The sequence below is a fragment of the Hippocampus guttulatus genome, chromosome 4 (assembly GCF_054856545.1).
Source record: "Hippocampus guttulatus isolate MCC_2025c chromosome 4, RoL_Hgut_1.0, whole genome shotgun sequence".
Classification (NCBI taxonomy): Eukaryota; Metazoa; Chordata; class Actinopteri; order Syngnathiformes; family Syngnathidae; genus Hippocampus; species Hippocampus guttulatus.
The window spans coordinates 23,616,989-23,641,614 of NC_141264.1; the positions used below are offsets into that span (position 1 = coordinate 23,616,989).

At 47.1% G+C, this 24,626-nt stretch overlaps 1 protein-coding gene across 1 annotated transcript; it reads left to right on the forward strand.

Moving 5' to 3' along the window:
* Positions 1-113: 113 nt before the first annotated feature.
* On the forward strand, positions 114-21,180 carry nuak1b (NUAK family, SNF1-like kinase, 1b). Its single transcript, XM_086108912.1, has 7 exons — positions 114-802; positions 7,613-7,733; positions 11,957-12,108; positions 13,573-13,638; positions 13,732-13,851; positions 16,112-16,244; positions 16,789-21,180. Exons 1-7 carry the CDS (start codon positions 527-529, stop codon positions 17,865-17,867), a joined length of 1,947 nt encoding a protein of 648 aa, XP_085965038.1. The 5' UTR covers positions 114-526; the 3' UTR covers positions 17,868-21,180.
* Positions 21,181-24,626: the final 3,446 nt, after the last annotated feature.

Below are 24,626 nucleotides of genomic sequence, written 5' to 3' on the forward strand. Positions count from 1 at the left end.
ACATGAGGGTCATCTTCATCCAAAACGCCGGTTTCGTCGCAGCTTTCTCGCCTTGTCGATGTGAGTCAGTGATGTTGGCAGCGTTCAGGAACACAGAAGATGCGAGCGAGCCCCAAATGACACACGGACAGACCTTACTAGTCGAATGAGGAGTAGCCCATGTGATATATTTATTATTAGAGGCGCAATATAGACTATATAACTTGTTTAAGTCGAATGGTCGGCTTACTTAATATTATAATACGTTATTATTACACAATTAATATCCAGTTTTTTCAAATGAAAGAAACGTCATTTTTGTAGACTTTTATGTTAAGTAGATGGTTAGGTCGTTAATATGATCGTTTTTAAGACAATCTGGAAATGTTTGCTTCCACGTGGACGAATATGACAAGTAGCTTGTTCGTTATTCCTTGTAATTTATTTATTTATAACTATTATTAAGCCTACAAGTATTACAGCATATTAGTTTGTTATTGCTAGCATAGCGGGTGACTTCAAACAACACGCGCGTTAGACGAGTGAGATGGAAAGAGCGTACTTGGCGCCCCGCCGCGGGGCGAGCCGCTCCGAGCCCCCCAGAGGTCAAACCTGTGGGGGCGAACCCCGTGCCCCACCGCTGCCCGCCGGACGCTCACCAGAAGAGATCACTGCGGGCGGCGACGGTGACAGGAGGAGCCCCGGCGTGAAAAAACACCACCACAAGCACAACCTGAAGCACCGCTACGAGCTGCTGGAGACGCTGGGGAGAGGCACGTACGGCAAAGTCAAGAAGGCCATTGAACGCCACTCCGGCAGAGAGGTAACGCGTTACACGTACACGTTACATTGGCCAGACAATGCAACCGGACATGCATGCACGCCCCCTTTTTTAATGTCCAGTAATGGGAAACGATGAACACAAGAATCCCAAATCACTTCAGTAATTTTTTTCAGTGACCGAGTCTGTACTTGTTTATTGTACCCCAAACGGAATTAGAGACTGCTATTTCTATTGACTGATTTCTTGGGACAGAGAAACAGGGACACAAGCAACATGGTGCAACATTAACCAGGAAGCATTCAAATCGATGGCAGCATATTTTAGGAGAAGCAAGATATTCCCCATCAGTGACCTTATTTAAGGGACTTGTTTGATGTTGGTTGCAAGAATGCTATGCGGCAAATGCTTTGTGTCCTGTGCAAGCCCTAAAAACACATACTTCAGGCGTTAACATCTAACTGGGAAGGGGGAGACATGCTAGTAAGATCAGGGATGGCAATTTTCCGCGGATACGCGGAAATCCGCCGTTTTATTTCTTAAATTGATCATTTTTGGGAATCGTCTAAATCCGTTGAGAAAATTTTAGGGGGGGTCAGGTACCTTATCGAGTTTTCACGAGCTCTCCCGATCAGTCTTTCCATCTTCCGATTGTAAACGGCCCTGCGATTGGACGTGTGTGATGTCTCACTTGTTGTGATTGGTCGCCCCCGTCCAGGCCACGCCCCTTTCCACTTTTTTCATCACTAGCCATTGCCATCCCTGTAAGATGGATGTTTTTTCATTATACTGTAGTGAGCTAATTTTGCATTTTGGTCACTCCGTTCACAACGTTAGCAAAGCTATGGGAATGCATGTTGAAAGCATGAAAGTCGACCCAACTCCAGCTAGCTCCTAACAACGTGCGATTCATTTTCTTTTCAGTATGAGCACATTGTAGGTTTAAAAAAATGAGGAAACTGTGTCACGTGCAGATGAATTTTCTTTTACGTTTTGCCTATTCATCAAACGGGTGTTTTATATCATAGACATGGGTACTGTTGCAACCCGTTATGGGACTAGCTGAAAGTCACAGCAACTTTTGCACATCTGCACATTTCAGAGTCTGTACAGTAATTTTTAAACTATTATTGACGCACGGGAGTTGAGTCACTACTCCTACTTTTACGAGTCTTTTTTTTTTTTTTTACATGCTTGTGTTTACTTCTGTTTAAATACAGTGTGTGAATACTTTTGCCACCTCTGATTATGTCTGTCATCTGCATTTATGCAGTCTCTCGCAGCTAGCCATCCGACCCCCCCCCCCACCACCCTCCCTCAAGCTCCTACGCCAAAGGGCCCATGGGGCCAACTGCACACACGCCTCAGTCCGTGCAGGGGCCCCACCACCACCAGATGTGGGACCTCAAACCAGGCTACTGCCTCTCTGACACCAAAAACCCCAGTCTTGGCCTGTACATTAGGTACACCTGCACCGTGTAAGAAAGACGCAAAATGCAAAAGATGGATTTTCATAAAGTCGAGCCTGACTGTCACGTTGTGCTCATGTCGAAAAATGGGAAAAGTAAAGTCGCCCCCCACTTCCCTCGATTTTTGTTTATGCAAAACACGTTGCCCGCCCTTGACGACGACATCACCACGTTTGAGGTGTATGATATCCCAACAGTCCTGTTATGTCCGATTATTTCCATGCGCGGTAAAACTTGACCCCACATGCCCAAGCTGGCAGGACATGAGGAACTTTCCATGGGCTGAGAATACCGAAGGGGAACTAAATATAGGTCACCAGCGTGTGTCCCCCCCCCCCCCCTCCTCACCCACCCAACTCTCCTAACACCACCGTCACCCCTCCAATATGACAGCCCCTGGGCCTTCTCTCCCATCATTGAGTTTGTTTTGTTATCGACATGGCCGCAGCTTCACTGTGACATGTTTTGCTCATTAAATTGCGCAACGTTTACTCGTGGTATCTCATGCAGATAGTGAATGAGCTCATGCTTGGCTTAAAGGGAGTCTGGGTATGATTACTTACTCGAAAGCTCCACTTTCAGGCTGTGTAAATGAGTTTTTATCAAGTTATGCAAAGGCATGCAAGCGCTGCAGGGAAACGAGCGTGCCCCAATAACGTGAATTGAAATGATTTTATACTCTATGTTCCTTTGTTTGAGACTTATGTGACTTGTGTCATTTCTGTGTGCGTCTTTAGTCTTTTTTCATCTTGAGACCCAAATTACAAATCCGAAATTGTGGCGGAGGGGAAAAATGTGCACTTCCAAAGAACAGTTAAGTTATCACAAAACATTTGCAAGTTGAGTTAATAAACCAGGAGCATTTTTGCTGCTTCTGAAAAACAACACGAGACTTACTTGTCCTACCAAATGCTTGAAAGTCCAAATTTCGGCTTGATGAAACTTGCAGAAACCCAGAATAAAATATCTTTTTCCATTTTCCTACGACAATTACCCTGCTTTAGTCTGTGCAATTGGCGACCATCCATGTGCCACATACATTAGCTCGAGGCTCCTGTTGGCCGCACGGCAGATAGCGAACAAGCAGTTGGAAGCAATGGCCTTCCAGCGCATCCGAGAAAGCAATTAGAGACATGGGAAACGTGTGGAAAGGACTGCCGACACTTTAGCAAGAATGATGACACACGGGGCGCTCGTCACGTCAGTGAAAGTGCAACGGAGCGGTTGTCCGCTTTAATCTCTGTAGCCATATGGTGAGAGTGGCAGTCTGAGGCAGAACGAAGCCCAATTAATCACGGGGCTGGTCGAATTGACGCACGTCCATGTGTCTACGCGCGCTTCTGGATTTTGTTTCATGTTTTTATGGAGTGGCGAGACGGGTGTGTGTTTGTTGCCATGGTGTCTGCCATCAAGACGACTACGTTGAAAAGGTTGCGGTGATAGCGAGTGACAAATGAAAGGAACACTCACAGCAGGGAACCCGAGTGACAGCGGTAACCTCCGCCAAGGCCGCAATCAAATCCTCAGCGTCCCGATTCAGGGGATGCCCTCTTTCACAGTGTACATATGTGGCGTTGGATGTTCAAATGAGCCATTGGTAGTGGAGTGTTTCACATGGCTGACTCGCTGGCAGGGGGCCAATTCCCATTCAATGCCGTCTCCCCAATCACCCACCGTGATTGACTGGCGACAAGTCGAGATTGTAATGTGCCGTTTGCCTTAAATGAGCTGGACTAGACTCAAATTCCTTCAATTATACGGAACACAAGTGGTATTAGTGCTGGGCGATGAATCGAAATGAAATTGTGATTGATTTTGTCGATCTTTAAATTGGTATAATTGAAGAAAAATGATGAATATGCAGAACGGTGCGGTGCGTTTGCAAGTTCACGATGTTGCGAAAGTAACCCGACTGCACCATGCTGCTTGCATTGCAAGCGTGTCGCGCGCGTGTGAGTCTGCCGTCCCTGAGCGTGCTTTAAGGTGTTTAATGTCACCCTAGTTGGAGTTTACTGGAAAACTAAGCGCACAAAAACAACAAATTACATGCATTGTCAATTTCAATACAAACCTGTTTTGTTTTAAAAACATTGTCAATGCTAATGCTAACATCAATGTAAAATCCCAATGAAAGGCTAACGGGAAATTAGCACACAAACACTGTAGAAACTCACGCGCACAGATAACGTAACCATACTCAAAGGCACAAATTCTTCCCGGTCTGTGAGAAACTAGTTAAATCACAACTTTCTACTAAACGAATTCGAAGTGCATACGTTATCCACACATGGCACTACGCTGCCTCTAGGAGGCCAACGCGAGCACTGCAGGAACAGATTGTTTCTTAATTGCTATTATTTTAGAACTGTATATTCATATTTAACTTGTTGACTCATTTATTTTGCCGTTTTCTTTTCACGTTATATTTAAAGTTGAGTTTTCAAGGATTCAAAGAATTTTACTTGCCTCCGAATTCAAAGATACCAAAACCCAAGGCCTTTCTTTTTTTTTCTTTTTTTTCCCCCGTTATACCATCACAAACCTTCACAGGATATGGCAGAAAATATCTCTATCTGAGATCCTAGGTGAGTCCCGAGACTTGCAAAAATAAAGACAGAACAATAACATAAAATTAAATAAATATGGCAAAGAGATTTGCTTATTCACGGCTTGAATGTGTGCAAAGATGCACACGTTCAAAAGTTGTGACATCACCTCCCTTCAAGCGCAAGCTAAATTGAACACGGTTCTACTCCAGTCCTTTAGGTGGCAGTAATAAGTATTACAAAGTAGTGCTAAATGCCATTCGCCGCTCTTCCCACTGGCCCGGTGCCCCACTTGTTCCCCATTTAAGCGGACTGTAACTGGTGTAAGCTACAATGCTAGCACTTCTCGCAGTCTAGAAATCAGTCACAGAGTCCACCCGACCAACCGTAAAAGTCGATCAGCACATAACATGACTCAAAAATATGGGCTCGGAGGGTGACCCCCCCTGCCCCCCAGCCCCTCCAAGGAGAGCCGCTCTCCCAAGCATAACAGCATTATATTAATATAATCTTAAAGCATCGCATTACATCACGGCTCAACAATGGTGAGGTACGGGAAAGGGAAAAACGCAGACATTCCTGCGCTCCATGCAGCCCCGTTGATGAGGTCTTACGATCTTTGGCTCGTGTGGGAATATATTTCTCCGTTAGAATAACCCCCCCCCCCCCCCCCCCCCCCTTGCCACGAACTGTGTCTTCAAGCCCAATACAATACATAAGAGACACCGGGGACTTTTAGCAAACACGGGGATGGGCGAGCTCGGCGGTGAATCTTTCATCTGTTTTAATGGTCTGAGAAAGAGCAAGAAGTCGTCGGGCTCCAGCGGAGCGAAGCGCCGGGTTTCACTTCAAAACGGCCAGTTGCAAACCAGACGGGGGGTCGGCCCTGTACCTAGCAGGGGCCTTGGTGGACCGCGGGGTAGCGCCTGTCGACTGTGAGTGGCGGTAATAGGGTTCCACTTAAGGACAAGCGTAGCTGCGTTAGCCAGCTGGCAAGTGGATGGTCTGCGGTCCTGTTTAATGATCCGCATCGGGGTCAGGGCGGGAGAACATGAGATACGCAACAGATACCTGGCGTGCTCTCAAGGCCCCTTTCTGTGGGCCTGCATGCTCTCTCAACGGGGTAGCACTGCGGCGCCGAATTAGTATCAATAAGATGGATTGCTCCCCACTTTAAAAAAAAAATGCTAGCTTTGCTTTGCATGCAACCTTTATAGGTCGTTAATCAGGTATTTCCTAAATTAGTGAATTCCTGATTTAATAAAGCCAGGAGGATGACTCACCTTCTGCAACGCTCGGGAGATAAAAGACTCGTAAATCTAATGAGGTAAAAAGAAGGAAGACAAACAACTTTTACTAATTGTGAACATAGCACTGCCCCCCCCCCCCCTCCCCCCGAGGCTCCTTTTGGTTGATTCTCGTTTCATTTCTGTCAATTCTATGTCATCAAGGCATGCCCTGGAAGGGAACCGTTCCGGTTTGGGGTTCTTTTTATTGATGTACACGGTAATTAGCTTGGCACCGGCTACTGCCTGCGGTTTGGGCCGCATGCAATATAAAGCAGGGCTCCTCAGAAGACTCGTGCTAAGATAGCAGAGGACAAAAGTTTAAACTAACAAATGAACGGACTCTGCGGCGGCCTCATCAAAGGAACGCCAGGACTTCATGCAAGAATGTTTAGGCTGCAATTACAGTGACATGCGCACCACTGTATATTTTATCGGTTTATTTGGGGTAGCCTCTCATTTAAGGCTCGCATATCGGCCTGAGGACTGGAACGCGCACCGCGCTAGCGTTGCCACGACGGCTTGACCTCCTCGTTGGCAAGCTGAGGAGGCATCACTCACTCAGTCGTCCTTTTCCAGATTCCACATTTGGAAAAAAAACAATACCCAGCTGGCCAAACTCTTTCAAAAAGGGAAGCCAAAGCTTCTTTTTTTTTTTTTCTTTCTAAATTCTTCCCCAAAATGGAAAGACTAAAAATAAGTGTGGTGACTTACTGTCCTTTCGAGGACTCTGACAGGTGAGGGAACACGGCCATTGCTTTTGCATCACCCTTTCACCCCCCTTGCCAAAATGATAAAGGACCTCTTCACCTCCTGTTCTTTTTACAACTCAGCTGCTCACAGGTAGACAGTTATGGAAACCCCCCTCGTGAATCTCCCTCATCTCTCAAGGGCGACACTGACTAATACCTGGTTAAATATAGGCTGGGAGCAGAGGGCACCTGAAGAGCAAAAAGCACGTCTCCATTCTAGGCCCCCGCATGCTACTCTAGCACCTTTTATTTCGCCCCCACACGTGAAAAGAGGCTGAATAAATTCCCCCGTGTGAATGACGCCTCTTCTGAAGCATTTTGCGTCTGTGTCAGCAAAGCCGGCTGATAGAACGCCATGCGACCGGTCGGAAGAGGCCACGGAATCAGTTTTTAAAAATGGCTCGAAATAAGCATCGCGGTTTGCGAGGCCAACGTAGCATTTTGCGCCTCTGGACACCCTGAAAAGCGAAACTGCAAGGCGGCCACAACGCTCTGATGTCAAATGACATGACAGCCGATGATGTGCTATTGCACTCCACTCCTCTTGGTGGCAATAGCTGCAATCAAGGTGCAAAATGCCACACACACGTCAAACTTCTTTTTCTTCCCTCCATTGTACAGTTCTGCAGTTCAGTGAATGGTAAAAAGTAAAAAGACCTCAGCTGAGCTGCACCAACATTTCAGGGGTTCTTCTTTTAATATCAATCTGGACCCTAAACCTTTGGAATTTGAGACTGTTTTCTCATCACGATTCTTTTTTTAGCTGCTCGTCTGACGAAAAGCTTTTCATTCCTCACAGGTGGCGATCAAGTCGATTCGGAAGGAGAAGATCAAAGACGAGCAGGACATGGTTCACATCCGCCGCGAGATTGAGATCATGTCGTCACTCCGCCACCCGCACATCATCTCTATATACGAAGGTGAGCGCCGAATGGCGCACGACAAATTGCCACGCACGCTTCAACACGCATCAATACAAAGGCACAACCCCCCCCCCCCCCCCCCCCCGCATAGGATTGTCATGTTATGACATGCAGATGTCATTTTAAAAAAAAAAAAAACACCTGGGATGTAATTCATCTTCTCTCCCTGTTCCTCGGAAAGTTTGGATGGCTTTAGATGGCCTTTGGGCGCATGCGCGCGGGTATGTGTGTGTGTGCACGTGCACGCGCGCGCTCCGAGGGATTGCCTCTCCCACATCTGAGAGGTCTCATCCACAGTCTTGATCTCCCGGCCAGACATCTGCTGACACTTAAAAGTCAACTGCAGCTGGAAACCATACTGCACTTGTGAAAGTTGCACGTGTACCCCGTATTGCGTGTGTGCGTCTGCCTATACGGCAGTTGCACGCGTGCGCGGATTGACCTCCCGTCACCCGGGCCTGCACACCGTCTTGACTGCCGTCCACTGGGGTAATACCGAGAGAGAGCGAGGAAAGACCTTAAGTCTTCCCTGCGGCGATGTCAGCATCCCACCTACCCCAGGAAGCAGCTCTTTAAATATCAAAACCTGCAAGATAGGTCATGCTAAGGCCACGGGTATTTCCTCCTCACTATTTAAAAAAAAAATAAATGCGTTGGCGTTTTAACATTTCTGAAACACATTACGACGTCTCCGTTCCTTCGTGTGGTGGGGGGAAAAAAACAACAAAAGCTTCTGCACGCAAATGCTGACATTTGAAATTGAAGGCGCTTTTATAGCGTCTGCTAAAGCCCGAACAAAGTGGAACAAGCTACCGAATGCCTCCACCCTGAATGACATTTACCATCGGGTATGGTTTGCGTGTGATCAAGAGGCCCGAAATGCAGAGAATAATACCCCGTGCCTAAAAATACCTGACACAGTTTGAGGCCGCCTGGCCCGCATCGTGGTGTTTCGGAATGCCTTTTTACCCGAGAGATTGTAATTAATGGTGGGTGTTAAAAGGCTGAACAATTCCCACTGAATTCTTTCAACATGTTGCTCACAGTCCGCGATGGTTCATAATGCACTCCCGGCCTGGGCGCCGGCCGTTAAAAGTCACAAGGCGCGGCAACGCCGAGCCACTTTTGCTTGATTTGTAGCCCGGGGGCTATTTTTATGCCCGTGTCAACCCGGCCGCTCTTGACAGCTGCCCCCGGTACAATGGCTGGCAAGCCGCCTCGTGCGGCGGGCGCCAAACTGGTCCAACCGCTGTCCTTTTTGTTGCGTTTCAAAGTCCGCAGGTTGTTATCCTCCGCATACAACAAACGGCGGTGTTTGTCATGGGAGGGTGCCAGCGGGCTGTCGGTGGAAGGGCTGGAGGGCAGCTGCCCCCCGCCCCCACCCACCCCGAGTGTTCTAAGTGCGCCGACTCCACTGGGAAGCCGCTCTCCGACACAGGCAGGCAACTGTTGCGCCTTCGCTGCGTACACGTAAACGAGGCCCCACAAATTTTGCGTATCCGCCCTTCTCAAGAACTCCCGCATGCTGCCTTGCGTCAAGCAAAGCCGAACCAGCTGTGTGTGCAAAGTTTTACCGCACCCTTTCCACACTTCCAATGGCGCATCCATCAGCACGCTCTGCGACATTTAACAGAGATTTGGTTGCACTCAACTCCACCGCCACCTTTTTAAAACAACCACTCAAAGCCCTTCGTGTCGTACATGCACAAATTGCTACACGCAACTAAAAATGTGAGTCGCGTAAATCGCGGTTGTGGAGACGGCGAGAACGAGCCGACGTCAGGTTGAGCGTTCGGAAAGGAACATTTATTCTGCATGTTCATAATTTCAAATGGTTTAGAATCCAATTCAGCTCTTAATCGTTGAAGATTGAAAGCACGGATGAGCAAACGAAGCAAAGGGTCAAGTTGTTACTTTATTTATTTTTTTCCCCCCTGCGGCAGCCTGTTTAGGTGGCAGCTAGTTTACTCTGTCAATAGATAAATACTTTATGTCACCATCGTTTCAAGATGTAGCGGCGACAAAACATCAGGAATTGATACGAAGGTGATGTCCCGAAAATTCCACACCATCGTCAAAATAAAATGGAGTAAAAATACTTCGTTCCACACATAACAAGGCACGCAAGTCACCGTCTTAATTGGTGTTTTTTTTTAAATTTGATTAAACATTCTTGATGGCTTAGATTAGTTTTTTTTTCTTCCATGCAGTAATTTTGACTGGCCTCCAAGTTTAGGTTACGCTGCCGCTGTAGAAATGGGATGAGCCCCTGTGCAATCACATTTATGTCTTACGTTTCCCATCAAAAGCTGGCCAGTTAATGAACAAAAACCCGGGGTAAATTGGACCTCACGATGTTCCCTCGTTTGGAAGGCGCGTAGAAGACGAAGGCTTTCAGCGTCAACTACAGGGACGATATTAAGAAAATTGGCTTCACGCTGTTGCCGTAGGAATGAAACTTTGTCGTCAACCGAGGATTTCCTGCACGGGGGATGTTCTTCAGCCAAATGCCCCCAAATATGTGATGAAGGTTGAACTCTGCTAGGCGTTACTATTGTTTTTTTTGGGGGGGGGGCACTATTTTTCATGTCGCTACTAGCTAAGGCTGCATGTTTAGTTGTATTACTCATTCGATGGCAGTTTGATTCTTTTTTTTAACACTTCAAAGCCCACTTGAGTGATCATTTCGTGTTTATGTTGTTGTTTTGGGCAACTAATACAAGCCGGGTAATTAGTCCAGCATCGGAGGTCAAAGGTACACGGGAGTGCAAGCTGAGAATGTGCACATCAAGAGCAACTCCACCGGGTCAGGTCACGGTGCATGTCAGACCGGGTCATGGCTCCGTCCACCAATCAGAAGCCCCACCTATCTGCCCCCCCCCCGGCCCCCCACATCCCGTCTGGGACTTCCTCAGCGCCCAGACAGTCAGTCAGGGAGCATTACCATCACTCAGCAACTGTGTGCTTTTGCAGAGGATTATATCTTTAAAAGGACCCAGGGAAGGAGATGGGGAGGCGGGAGGTGTGTGTGTGGGGGGGGGCTACGAAGGTGCTCACTCAAGGGTGCGGGAAAGTCGAGCCCCTCACTGTGTGGGGAAAAAAAATAAAGGGCCCGGGATATGGAGCAGACGGTATTGTTGCCATCTTGTCAGTCTTCCGCTTTCATCTTTCTGGCTGAGGTCACCGAGTTGAAATGATACAGCAGATGGCAACAACGTGCGTGTTATCTTCATTGAAGACTCTGCATATGTGAGTGTGACCCCGCCTCTCGCCTAATGTCACCTCGGATACCTTCCAGCGAACCCACAGTGCAGCTTTCTCAAAAATGGATCATCCGGGTGTATTCCTTATATTGTAGCCAGACAGCGTTCCGACATCGCAGCAAATCCCATTTCCGGTTCTGTACAGTGTCCTTGGGTGGCATGAAAGGCGCTTTCAAATAAAATGTATTATTATTATTTATTATTATTATTATTCTATGGTTAGCCTCACATTTTGCGTCTTTGCTATGAGACATCACACAAATGCTCAAGAAAAGGTAAAATTAAGAAAATGTGGCGGCATATTTTTTTCCCAGGTACCTTTGGTTGAAGTACAAATTGTACTTTTTGGGGGGGGGGGGGGGGGGGACTTTTGATCTTTCAAAACAGCTGAAAACTAGCATTCATGCTGACCCGGTGCATTTACACTGTTTATTCTCGTGTTGATTAATGTGCTCTGTCCCAATGAAATTAACACCCAAAAAAATAATAATAAATGGCGGCCATTTGCACTGATCACAACCGAGTGTGTCAGCGATTTGTACAGTTTGTACACTAACTTCGCGACGCTTACGCCCGTGTTGTTGCACTGCACTACTGTCCAGTCGTTCATATCAGATGAACGGCCCCGTGCGCCCGTTGGGGAATGTGGGAGTGTGTTGAGAAATGCGGTGACACGATGTCGATGTGTGTTGTGTCAAGGGCATCGTCTGACACAGCGGCAGAGCGTCTTGATTGAAAACTCCTTTTGGCGGGTCTGTTTTTGCTGACCCGCCGTCCCCGAGGAGCGCTCTTGATTGAGTTAACGGTCCCTCCCTCCCTCGGTTGGGCCAGACGCGTGAGGTGGGGTTTGAGGTGGTGCACACCGGGTATTCCCATCCAAAAGGCGTATTCGTCTCTTTGACATGTCGACGACGTATTCCTTTCACGCCGTGACCGAATCTTGTGATGGTCCCTCAGTGTTTGAGAACAAAGACAAGATCGTGATCGTCATGGAGTACGCCAGCAAGGGCGAGCTGTACGACTACATCAGCGAACGGCGGCGCCTGAGCGAGCGGGAGACGCGACACTTCTTTCGGCAGATTGTCTCCGCTGTGCACCATTGCCATAAGGTAAGACGCCAGCCGCTTTTCTTTCCTGTTTGCTCGCACGTCCCCGGGATGTTGGTTTTCAGGCTGCGGCATGTGTAACATTCACCGTGCACCTCCGCGTCGGGCTGCGCTCGAGACAGTTAATCCGCAAGCCTTGACGCTGTATGCTTTTCTTGGCGCACCGCGACAAGAGACTCATCTGTTTCTGAGTGAAGACGGAACACAGGCCAGTTTAATTCAGGCTGATCCGTTCCGATGACAGCGTACCCGGCGAGGCCCCCGATTTAGTTCTGTCCTCATCTGATACAATGGTGGCGGGCGTTCTAGGATAACCCCCCCTAAAACCCGGCTGAGATCTCTCCGGAGGATTTGGCGCCGGCCGCGCCCACGTCAAACCCGTTTTCCACACCTCAGTAATTCCCATCAGATTCGCGGGGCTCGACTAGATGGGCTTCCCTCTTTATCATGCCTTTCCTCGGGCCTGGAGATAAGAATGATGTCATCGTCCCCAGATAGGAGAGTCCCTCACAAACAATGGTCTCCTCATCCTTACCAGTTAATCTCCAACCGGGCGGGGCAGCATTACTCACCGCCACAACAAGCAAGCAAACATTTCATCGGAGGATCAGCCAATCGGGCATGCAGATGTGGCCCGCTGGGAGTGTTCCATAACCCCCCCCCAGCCCAGTGGCTCAATATATGGTGAAAATATAATTCACGGGTGGCCCGGTGGTCCAGTGGTTAGTGCGTCGACCTCACAATGCAGAGGTACCGGGTTCAATTCCAGCTCCGGCCTCCCTGTGTGGAGTTTGCATGTTCTCCCCGGGCCTGCGTGGGTTTTCTCCGGGTACTCCGGTTTCCTCCCACATTCCAAAAACATGCATGGCAGGCTAATTGAACTCTCAAAATTGTCCCTAGGTGTGAGTGTGAGCGCGGATGTGTAAGCGAATCGGAAAATGAATGAATGAACAAATTTCATTCGCACCGCAGGGAAATTACAAGCCAGCGGAGTTTTCAGCGTGGAGACACCAGACAGTGACAAGCGTTTCACTTTAAGGGTAGAGCATCCCTTCCTAGAATTCGGATTCAAAACTGCAGAAATTGCATGTGGATGCTAAGAGATGCTGAGCTGGAATGCCAAAGACACAATAAAAGTGCTAAGCCAAGACCATTTATAAGTTATTGCCAGGATCATTAACCCCACTGTCCTATTTTTGCCGATAAGTAAATACAGGAGAAGCTCCTCCATTGTTTTTTTTTTTTTTTTGTCAATGCCTCCTTCCAGCTGAGGCGTTCAATTGCGCATATTATTTTATTGCACATTCCCAACTGTATCATTTTGATGTGGAAAACAATGCATGCGGTGGAAAAAAAAATGAACATGTCGTTGCTTATCTTTCCGTGTTTGCAGGAAAAGTCGGACCGTAGAAGAATTAGCGCGAAGCCTCTTCTTTGCACATGATTGATTTGTGTGCCTTCTTTCAGAATGGAGTGGTGCACCGGGATCTGAAACTGGAAAATGTGCTACTGGATGAAAACTGTAATATTAAGGTAACCCTTTAAAAAAAAAAGTCTCTTCAACCGATTCACCAGCGATGGATAAATGCCAGCATTCTCTCATTCTTTGGCTCTTGCGATCGGCAGATTGCTGACTTCGGCCTGTCCAATCTCTACCACAAAGACAAGCTGCTGCAAACGTTTTGCGGGAGCCCGCTCTACGCTTCGCCAGAGATTGTCAACGGGAGGCCATACCGCGGGCCGGAGGTGAGCGCCGGTGACGCAGAGGCTATAAAGTGCGCTCGCAAGTTTCCATTTGATGAAGCCATCACGGTCGTTAGCCCTCAGCGGCAGATCCCACGGCACCGTTAACACCTTTTGCACTCATCCCGTCGCATCTGTGCACAAAGAGACGCGCGGAGCTTATTTGCAGTTCTTTGATGGGATTAGCAGCGGTCTCCAGGCGAAAGGAGGCGGGGGGGGGGGCTCCGTTGCAACTCCGCAGTGGTTCAACCCAAATACTGTCTTCTTCCGTCCGCCGCCCTTTTTTTGCGTTACCTCCTTGAAATATCCTTTGATGTGAAAAACTGGGCGATAGGTGCCGCTTTCTTTTGCCTTCAGTCTAATTGGATCGCAATGAGCGGCATAGCCTCAAAGGGCGCTCGTGGTCACACGCTAAAATGTTTCCGAGGACTGCTGAAAAGGGGCACCGGACAGTAAGGGTTAGTAATCTTTTTTTTGTCCACGTTTGGTAAAAGGAGTGAGTGCACTTTTATGCGATGTACACTATATAGTGTGTGGGTGTTAAACATATGGCCCACGGGCCGAAACTGGCCCCGACAAGGTTCGATCAGGCCCGCAGGATCATTTAAAAGTAAAAAAAAAATGCATAAAAGACACAGAATTTATATTTTTAATTAGATGCAATTCATGGATTATCCGATAGGGGCACACAGTGCCGACTGGACGTTTATTCACGTCGGCGTCCGATCATGCAAAGTGAGCCTAACCATGAAAAGAAAGCAAAAGTGGGACAAAGACGATACAAACATAACTGTGTACACTATATAGTGTGTGGGTGTTAAACATATGGCCCGCGGGCCGAAACTGGCCCCGACAAGGTTCGATCAGGCCCGCAGGATCATTTAAAAGTTAAAAAAAATGCATAAAAGACACAGAATTTATATTTTTAATTAGATGCAATTCATGGATTATCCGATAGGGGCACACAGTGCCGACTGGACGTTTATTCACGTCGGCGTCCGATCATGCAAAGTGAGCCTAACCATGAAAAGAAAGCAAAAGTGGGACAAAGACGATACAAACATAACTGTTCCCCCCGCCGCTAATAATCTCGCGCGGGGGCAGTGGCCACACCAAAGCACACAACAGTCGAAATTACTTTCACTGACATAAAACAAAAGAGGGGGGAAAGCTTTTCCTTTTAAGTAAGAAACCCGAGTTTTCCCACTAAGGCGAAATTCACTATAATTTCCTTGAGTCCTAAAAAAAAGAAAGAAAAACCATCAGCGTCCAATCTCAATTGAAAATTACACATCCGCAGTTGGGCTCAGGCCACAAATTACAGCAAACGCGTTTGTCAAAAATAGCACACAACAATCGAGCGCGCCCTCGTTTGCCTTTGCCAATAGCGAAGAGAGCACGCTGCATTCTTGATGCGAGTCCAAAGCCTTGGAGGAAGTCTCTTAACTAGTCTTATCTAATTTCCTCCTTGTCGACCTTGTGTCAGGATTTCGCACAAGAGCATTCCTCCAATTCTCTCTTCCTGCCGCTCACCCCCCGACACTGACCAGACGCCGCAGTGTCACACAAGCAGGCGCGTTGCGAATCAGCCAATGGCAGCCAGTCACCGGCAGCATCTCTGCTGGTCTCGTCTACCCCGGCTGCCGTACGCTCCCACGACGTTCCCCTTGCACCTCGTCATGCCCCAGACACCAACTCTTATGTAACTACGGACTCAGAAAGCCGCATCGCATTACGTTGGTGGTCACAAAGTACTCGCTTATGCCTGACAGAGCGGGACAGGAAAGGATTTATCGGGATGGAAACGAGCCATTTCCCACCGGAGCGCCGGCAGTTCGTCAATGCAAAACTGCAAAAGACGTGCCGGTGAGGCATCGCAACGTCGCGGGGCCCCTCCCGGCCGACGAGCGAGGGCGGAAAAGCCATTCGAGCGCTTATTAACGTCAACGTAATCTCCGTGGCATACCTCAAGGGTCTGTTCTGATGCGAGGCCGAGTCGAGTTCTTTCCACAACATTTATTTTAATGCCATGAGTCATTAATCACGTAAAGACCACTAAGTCGCCGTTGCATAATGTAACATTCCTGAGCCTAGCCGCATGCATAGGTACAGTGAAAGTGAACCTCCGGCTCTTCATGATTTACAAATTCATTTTATTGCGTTATTTTTTGGGGGTTGGAGGGAGCTTACTCGCGGTATTTGGCCATTTGTGGCTTTACTCTCGACACACCTAACGGGCTGGACTTGTTTGCTGTTTCTCCAGGTGGACAGCTGGGCACTGGGGGTGCTGCTGTATACCCTGGTGTACGGAACCATGCCGTTTGACGGGGGCGACCACAAAAACCTCATTCGCCAGATTAGCAACGGCGAATACAAGGAGCCCACGCAATCCTCAGGTACCACACCATCCCATTATTTACACCCCGGAGACACACTAGAATCGAGACAGCGACTCATAACGGTGCGGTCAAGCGTGGACCTGCTACCTGGACTCATTATGTTGCGCTCCGTTTTCTTACTGCCCTCACCCTCTTCGGAAACCCCCCCCCCGGTTTGAATCAGCAAGTTGTTTTGGATTGAAACGATGTCCGTTTATCAACTATATGTCGAGATACGTATCAAATTGAGTTTAAGTGGAGAGATCCACACCCCGAATACATATATATATTGTACTGGAAATCTCTTTGGCGGAAAATCATATTTACAGTACTGACAAGTTCATTCATTTTGTAAAATGACATCAAGAAACTCATGATGTCGTACCCCCTCGAACCGAGCCGCACTGAATGGAACCAAATCGAATCATTCCCCTTTAAAATCAACCGTCCTTGAATGGTATTGCGCCCCTTGTATCGGATCATATCGTCTTTGATCGAGAAATACATACCGATGTTTCAAATATAGACAGAATGCATTTTTTTGTGTTTGATTTGCCTTCAGATGCACGGGGATTGATCCGTTGGATGCTAATGGTGAATCCCGAGCGCCGAGCCACCGTGGAGGACATCGCCAATCACTGGTGGGTGAACTGGGGCTGGAAGAACAGCGTGTGCGACTGCGACGCCCAGCGGGACCGCGGCGGCTCGCCCATGCTGGCCCGCTTCATCGACTGGCAGAACCGCACTGAGCCACGCGGTCCCGCCGCCAAGCCGGCCGCCTTGCCGCCGCCGCTACTGCGCCAGAGGCCCAAAAAGTCCAAGAAGGAAAACGTGGAGGAAAGCAGACAGGCGGACGGTGGCGGCGAAGACAAACCGGGCCTGAAGAGACCCAAAGGCATCCTGAAGACCAGGGCGGCAGGGGAGCAGCGGTCGGCCGGCGCGGAGGAGGGCCAGACGGCCGGACCTGAGCAGGCGGAAGGCGGCAGTGAGGCTTCGAGTCCCGATCGAGAAGAAGAAGAGACGCCTTTTGGGGGTGGCTCGCCGGCAAAGATGGTGCCAAGCCTGCCCAAAAAAGGCATCTTGAAGAACAACCAACAGCGGGAATCAGGGTACTACTCCTCCCCCGAGCGCAGCGAGTCTACAGAGCTCCTGGGCGGAGCGAGCATGACTCTGCTCGCAACCTCGCCACCCAAGAGAGCCATGGGAAGAAAGGGCATCTTGAAACGCAACGGCAAGTACTCCACCTACAGCGGCCCACCCTCAGCAGCCGCCCTGGCGGCCGGGGGAGCTCTCGGCGAGCCCCCCTCCGCCGCCGACTCGGGCCTGTCGCGCAGTCAGAGTCGGCCGTCCAGCATGGTGGGCGAGGACGGCGGTTCCAACAAGTCGGCGGAGTGGCACCCTTCCACGCCGCACCTGCGCCCCAACATCAGAGCGTGCGTGTCGGCCGAGAACCTGCTGCACCTGGCCAACTTTGCCAGCTTTCAGCCGTCGCCCGCCGCGCTCCAGGGCCCCAAATTCGGCCGCAGCCCCAGAAGTAAAGGCTCGCCGCGGGACAATGGCAGCTTCTCCTTGCTGGGGGACCTGGAGGACATGACTCAGGTGTACCAGCAAGCCCTGGACATCAGCAGCAACCTCACCTAACACATGGGACGGGAAGCACAACTCTGTGTGTGTGCGTGTGTGTGTTTATCAGGCATGAACGACCGGTGTGTTACTGGGATACAGATTTGTGAGGTTTTCCAAACAGGGCTGAAATCTTGATGGAATTGTTAGACAAACACACACCCACACATTCATAGGTGTACTGCGGAAGCGTATTGGTGCCCCCCCCCCCCTCCCTCCATGTAATTATGGGAAAAAGTTTACGGGAAAATTGGATAATGACCAAATCTTTTCACATTATCACGGGAACCTATCGTTTTATTTAAGCACACATGAGCCGCTGAGAACACGGGTGGTCCAACTCCAATTTGGTCTTTTTTTTAGCTGGAGAGTGATTCCAAAGTTGTATTCCCGTTGCCACGATGGCTCCGCCCATTTCGAAATACTTCTTCGAGTACGGATTCTTGTCACAATCTCATCCACCGTGCTCAACAACTGTACAGAAATAGCGGCAAGTAGAATTGAACGGAATCATGGAAATGAGACGTTCTTGCTCCAAATAACGTGATAAGTTGACGCCATGGCGTGAAAAAGATAACGGTGTCCCGACTATTTTTGTTTGTGTTGCAGCAATACGCTCCCGTTGGGTACACACTCAAGTGCACTTCTCAGGCCAGTGGACTATCCGTCGGGGCTTTTATGAGCAGAATCTGACACACACAGACACAAATGCCACCCAAGTGTGTTTCTCGGCCTCTGCTCGACTGTCCACTTTGCCACCTCGCTGCGTTTCCACGTTTACACACTCAGCAAGAAGCGCAGAACCTTCCCCCAGAAAAAAAAAAATAATAATAATCTGGTCGTCCGTTTACAAAAGCACCTTAAAGAACTCACACAGAGCACACCGGCTTTTGTGATCTCGACTTCCTTTTTTTGTTATCGGCATTTTTGGAAGACAGGATTTAAAAATAAAAATAAAAAGCAAACCAGGGTTTTATTCCAAAAAAAAGTTGCTGATTTATTTATTAATATTTGTGTCGCTTTTTTTTTTTTGTTGTTGTTGTTTTTGTGCAAAACTTGACGGGCGTTTGCTGTTACTGGAATCCAAACTCTTGATATGTGGATCTGACATGTAGAATTGTTTTATTAATGATGAAACTGACACTAATAACTACGTCCGTGCATTGTATGTCGCGAAGAATCGGTGGGTTGTGTTCTAGGGGTGGGAAGCAGTGTGAAACGTCCCATTAACTCATTCACTCCCAAAGACGTTTTTAAACGTCTTTTCAGACTTGGTCCAGAATTGGCTGGTATTGAATGAGTTAACAACAGAACTTAGAAAGGGGAATCGAATGTCATTAAGGATCCAGCCGCAACGATACCGTGTCAATGTTGTACCCGTCCGCCGTCCCTGTTGCGTACGACGGTTGGTTAGTGGGCAATATATCGCAAGTGCCTTTTTTTTTTTTTTTTAACGCGGAACACAAAAAACAGTTTGTCATTTCCTGCAACGGCAAGCCAAAATTGCGTTTGTATGTTTATGCTGGTATGGAGACACTCACCTATAGTGTCTAGCTTGACCCAGTAGGGTTTGGTTTAAGTGGCTGCCCCCTATAGGCCTGGAAGTGCATACACCACCTCGGGTTCATTTATGTTGTTTTGCCCTGTTTCTTTGCTTATTTAAGGTCATAATGTGTTTTTTATGAACCCCCCCCCTCCCCCAAGACTTAAGACTATTATCAGAATGGTTCACATTTCGACCCAAAGCGCCATCGATACAGCTAAACCAAGGGTGTGCCTATCCACACTTTTTTTTCTGAACATTTTTTTGTAGGTTTACTGTAGGGGTGGGAGGGGGCAGTTCCCCGCCCCCTAAACTAAACGAACGGGAGATTTGATTAGACCTACTGCTGACTAAGCCAAATGTTGGGTCCCGCCAGACACAGGTGTAGAGGCGGCCCGCCAGCGACATGCGCTGCGTCGAGCGAGCACGATTTACCGGGTATTGTCTTGAGAGAAAGTTGAATTGCAGGAAGAGAGGAAAGTGAAAAGAAGAGCTTGGTGGGATGTGTTTAATTTCTGTTGAGGGACTTGTGAGGTAGGTTGAAATAGATTAGCGAAAGTCGGAAGGTAGATGGAATGTTCTCCGACCAAAGATATGAGAGCAAGCTTTGACATAATTTCCTGGGGGGGTAGCGAGGACCCTCCGGGAATCCCCCATGGCCGCCGCAGGAGCATGAAATCATGTCTGCATTGACATTAGCTCACGTTTTTTTTTTTGTTGTTTTACCCACCCACACCCTGACCTCACCTTGAGGCTGTTCAAGCAGCTCTAAAACTGCAAATGGCAGATGTTTGATCGACACCGTCCTTAAAAAAAAGTTTCAGAATGATGTGACTGGAAAAGCGGAATGTTGCTGGTGTGAAGGAAGGCTGTTGTGGTACTGCCCCCCCCCCCCCCGCCGAAAGAAAAATGTTTTAAAAAAAACATCAGACACATTATTGTATTTGCGATCTATTGCGTTTTTTGGGGGCGTGGGGGGGTATTTTTATTACTATTGTTAACTGGATTTACAGTGATCAGATTATACTATGTTAGTATTTTTTCTTTTATTATGCTTCTGTTTTTGATTTTACAAAATATAAGAACTTCTTTTTCTCTTTTCTTTTTTCTTTTTTATTTTTTTTACAGCCAGGCTGCAAAAGAGTTTTTAATTTTGCTTCATTTGGTCACAGTTTTCCTCTCTTTTTTTGTGGGCTCACCACCACCTTGAAGAAACCAAAAAAGAAAAAGAAAAAAAATGTATTTACCAAAGCGCATGTGTCCAAAAATGCTGGAAGAACACAAAGACAATGAAACTGGAATAATGTCTGTTGGTGAGCAAGAAGTGGAATCATAGGAAAACTTGACTGGATATTGTTATTACAATAATAAGAATACATTAGTATTATCATGTTATTTAATTATGCTTTCTTTCCATGAGGCTCATTACTCTTGTTGACATGATTTTTATTTTTGGTTATCCCGGACTGCCAACATGGGTTAAGTTGTGTGCCTTTGGTATCTTCTATGTACTTTTTTTTTTGATCATGCAAATGATTATCAACATGGTTTTATACTTGTATTTATTGGTGATCAAGCCATTTCCAGTCATGCTTTTTAGCCTGTTTTGGGAAACAGTGTACGTTTTGCGTCAGCATCATCTCATTGTGAAGGCAACAAATCGAGTTCAACTGTGCCAACTCATGTAAAGTGTCTTCTTTTTTTTTTTTTTTTTTTTTGGGCGGCCAGCGTTCAGCACAATCTCTGCAGTGCTATAACAACAAATCAATAAACAGATCTGGAACGACATTACATCACCGTGTTGTCTTTCTTGAATGTTCTTTCATCACTGGCATGGCCCTGTGAGGAAAAAAAAAAGTATTTTCTTTCCTCAAAGGACTTTTCTCTCCTGCAGGCTTCTCTCACTAATTGTGGGTCATGCGTCTTTACATGCACTAAGTAGACCAGTACTGTTTCTTATTCCTCAGCTGAGTTTCCAAACAGTCTCATCTGCTGATGGAGAGTAAAATATGAACACAAGAACGACCACCCCCCCTTCAAAAAAAAAAAAGGTTTTCTTAACATAGGTGGCAAATTGAGGTCTGGTCCCGCCTCTCTATGAGGAATGATGTCATGTAAAAAGGACTTTTCGAAGGGGAGAAAAAGTGTAAAATTATCCCTTTTATGACCATATATGGTGTATTTTGGCCAAAATAAGGCAACGTACTGCAATGCGTCAGTGTTCCCACGTAAACAATTGTATATTTTCTTTATTACCTATGACCCTTTTGCCTCCAAATGTGCTATTTTCGGAAACCGTTTCAAACAATGGAAAAAATGTGTGTCTAATTACAAAATCACGTTGTTTGGCGACGCATGCTTTTCATTGCAATGATGTGATGTGAGGAAACACTTCACACCATGGAAATAAGGGAACATTTTCCAAATCCTCACACTAGCCAACAGGCTACATTGTATTCCTGTCAAAATAAGACACCCATTTAAATGCATTAGGGAAAAAAGAAAAAAAATACATATACTGTATATATATAGAGAGAGAGAGACACACAGTAATTTATTTATTTATTTTTTACACCTAAACTCTTAAAAATGCTGATAAACCTCCAATATACATTTTGCAACATACAAAAACGGGTCTTATTATTATTATTATTATTGTTGTTATGATGGAGGCCCGGTGTCCAGTGGTTACCGCGTCGACCTCACAGTGCAGAGTTACCTGGTTCAATTCCAGCTCCGGCCTCCCTGTGTAGACTTTGCATGTTCTCCCCGGGCCTGCGTGGATTTCCTCCCACATTCCAAAAACATGCATGGAAGGCTGATTGAAAACTCTAAATTGTCCCCAGGTGTGAGTGTGAGCGCGGATGGCTGTTTGTCTCTGTGTGCCCTGAGATTGGCGAGCAACCGGCTCAGGGTGTCCCCCGCCTACTGCCCGAAGACAGCTGGGATAGGTTCCAGCACCACCGCGTCCGGTGTGAGGATAAAGCGGATCGGAAAATGGATGGATGACTATTATAATAATAATAATAATAATAATAATAATAATAATAATAATAATAATAATAATAATAATAATAATAATAATAATAATAATGGCGGCCCGGTAGTCCAGTGGTTAGCACGTCGGCTTCACAGTGCAGAGGTACCGGGTTCGATTCCAGCTGCGGCCTCCCTGTGTGGAGTTTGCATGTTCTCCCCGGGCCTGCGTGGGTTTTCTCCGGGTGTTCCGGTTTCCTCCCACATTCCAAAAACATGCATGGCAGGTTGAGTGGACGCTCTAAATTGTCCCTAGGTGTGAGTGTGAGCGTGGATGGTTGTTCGTCTCTGTGTGCCCCTGCGATTGGCTGGCAACTGATTCAGGGTGTCCCCCCCGCCTACTGCCCGAAGACGGCTGGGATAGGCTCCAGCACCCCCCGCGACCCTAGTGAGGATCAAGCGGTTCGGAAAATGGATGGATGGATAACAATAATAATAACAACAATAATAATCATTATTATTATTATTATTATTATTATTATTATTCAACCAATTCGGCTCACCAGTTTCCCAACCCTGGTGTGCGTACCACACAAAAAGTCCTTCAATACAACACTTCAACTTAGGCTGGAACTAATAAAACGTGTTGCAGTTGCATGGGGGATTTTTTTGACCAGCACAACTCAACAGGACAACAAGCAAAAGTAAGTCTGTGCATTTTCAAAATCCCTTGTTTTAACAGATGACCGGAAGGCCCGAGCACATTGAAAAAAGTCCTTAAATCGCTTCTTTGCATGCTTGTTTCAGAAATGACAACCACAGTTCATGTTGGGTAACCTTTTGCCAGCTGAAGCACATTAATCACTGCTATAATTACCCAGTGGAAGGCCCACACGACACAGTTTGCTTGCTTAAATGCAGCTGCTGACTTTTTCTTATGTAGTTTCAATCGTCAAGTTGTCATTGTGGAGTTCAGCAATCAAACGTTTAAGCTGTAGCGTAATGCAGCGGCGAGTACCTGAGTCTATTAAAGAACCATTTACAAAAAAGGCAATATAACAGCAGGCATCTGTGCCACGTACGCCAACTGGAGCAGTTTAAAATCAATATTTTGTCTAGTAACATGACAAAAACAGAGAAATGTAAAGAAAACGCATCATAATCCCCAGAGATGCCGATTATTAAATGTCTGCGGACGTGTTTTTCAAACTCGGCTTGCTCCGAACACTCAAACAGAAAATGCTGACGTTATTGTGTGAGGAGAATTTACGGTCTTGTGAACTCGACAAGTACGGTCTTCCGAAGAACGCTAGTTAGTCTCTTTGCAATTGGAACAGCTGTGCACTTGACGCATTGATGAAAAATGGTCAAAAGGGGGGGGGGGGGGTGGGGGGCATTTTAATCAAAACACAAAATGCAATGGGGTGTTTTTCCAGCCAAGTCTTGACATGTCACCAACTATGGTTTAAGCTAGCAGACAAGAACAACATCCACATATTTCATACGTTCTTGGTTAATGCATACTTCCACTCGGAACCGGACTTGATAATGTTTCACGAAATGACAAGGATGTTAACACGGACAGGAACAGAATGGCCCAGTGTGACTCTCAGTAGGTGGCATTAATTAGTTTATTTCAACAAAAAAAAAATTCAATTAGTATCAACTGTGACATTTGGAACCCACTTGCGATGTTTTCGAAGACTGTAGATGTGGACTGCGACATTAGATTCTGAAGCTCGTCACCAAGCTCTTACGTTAGACTGTTTCACGTTTATTATCATTTCAAGTTTTGCATTACATTCATGCTAGATTTAATTTTCTACTTATGTGATGTAAAAATCGACTTCACTCATTGCCTGTACAGCTAATTAACATTTGTGTGGGAACTAGATGGTACCGCTGGGGTTTTTTTTTTTGGGGGGGGGGGGCGAGCCCACATGACTGCAATTACTAAAATCAACTACACTACAGCAATTTTTGTGTCATTGGAAAAGTGACAGAGTCAAACAAACGGCGATGGGGGATGAGGAGCAGAGAACACGGTTCACGTCTGGTCCCCAGGAAGAAATAACACTGTCTGTTTTAAGGATTTTCTTTTTTTTTTTTGGGTGGAGAGCGCATGTTGTCAAGGGAGAACGGTGCTGGTGCTGCTGCTGCTGCTGCTGCCGCTGCCGTGCCTGTCGGGTTAATTTGATCCACATTTTTGCAAAGGGGGGGCCGGGGGGGGGGGGGGAGTGAGAAGGTGGCTGGAAGCG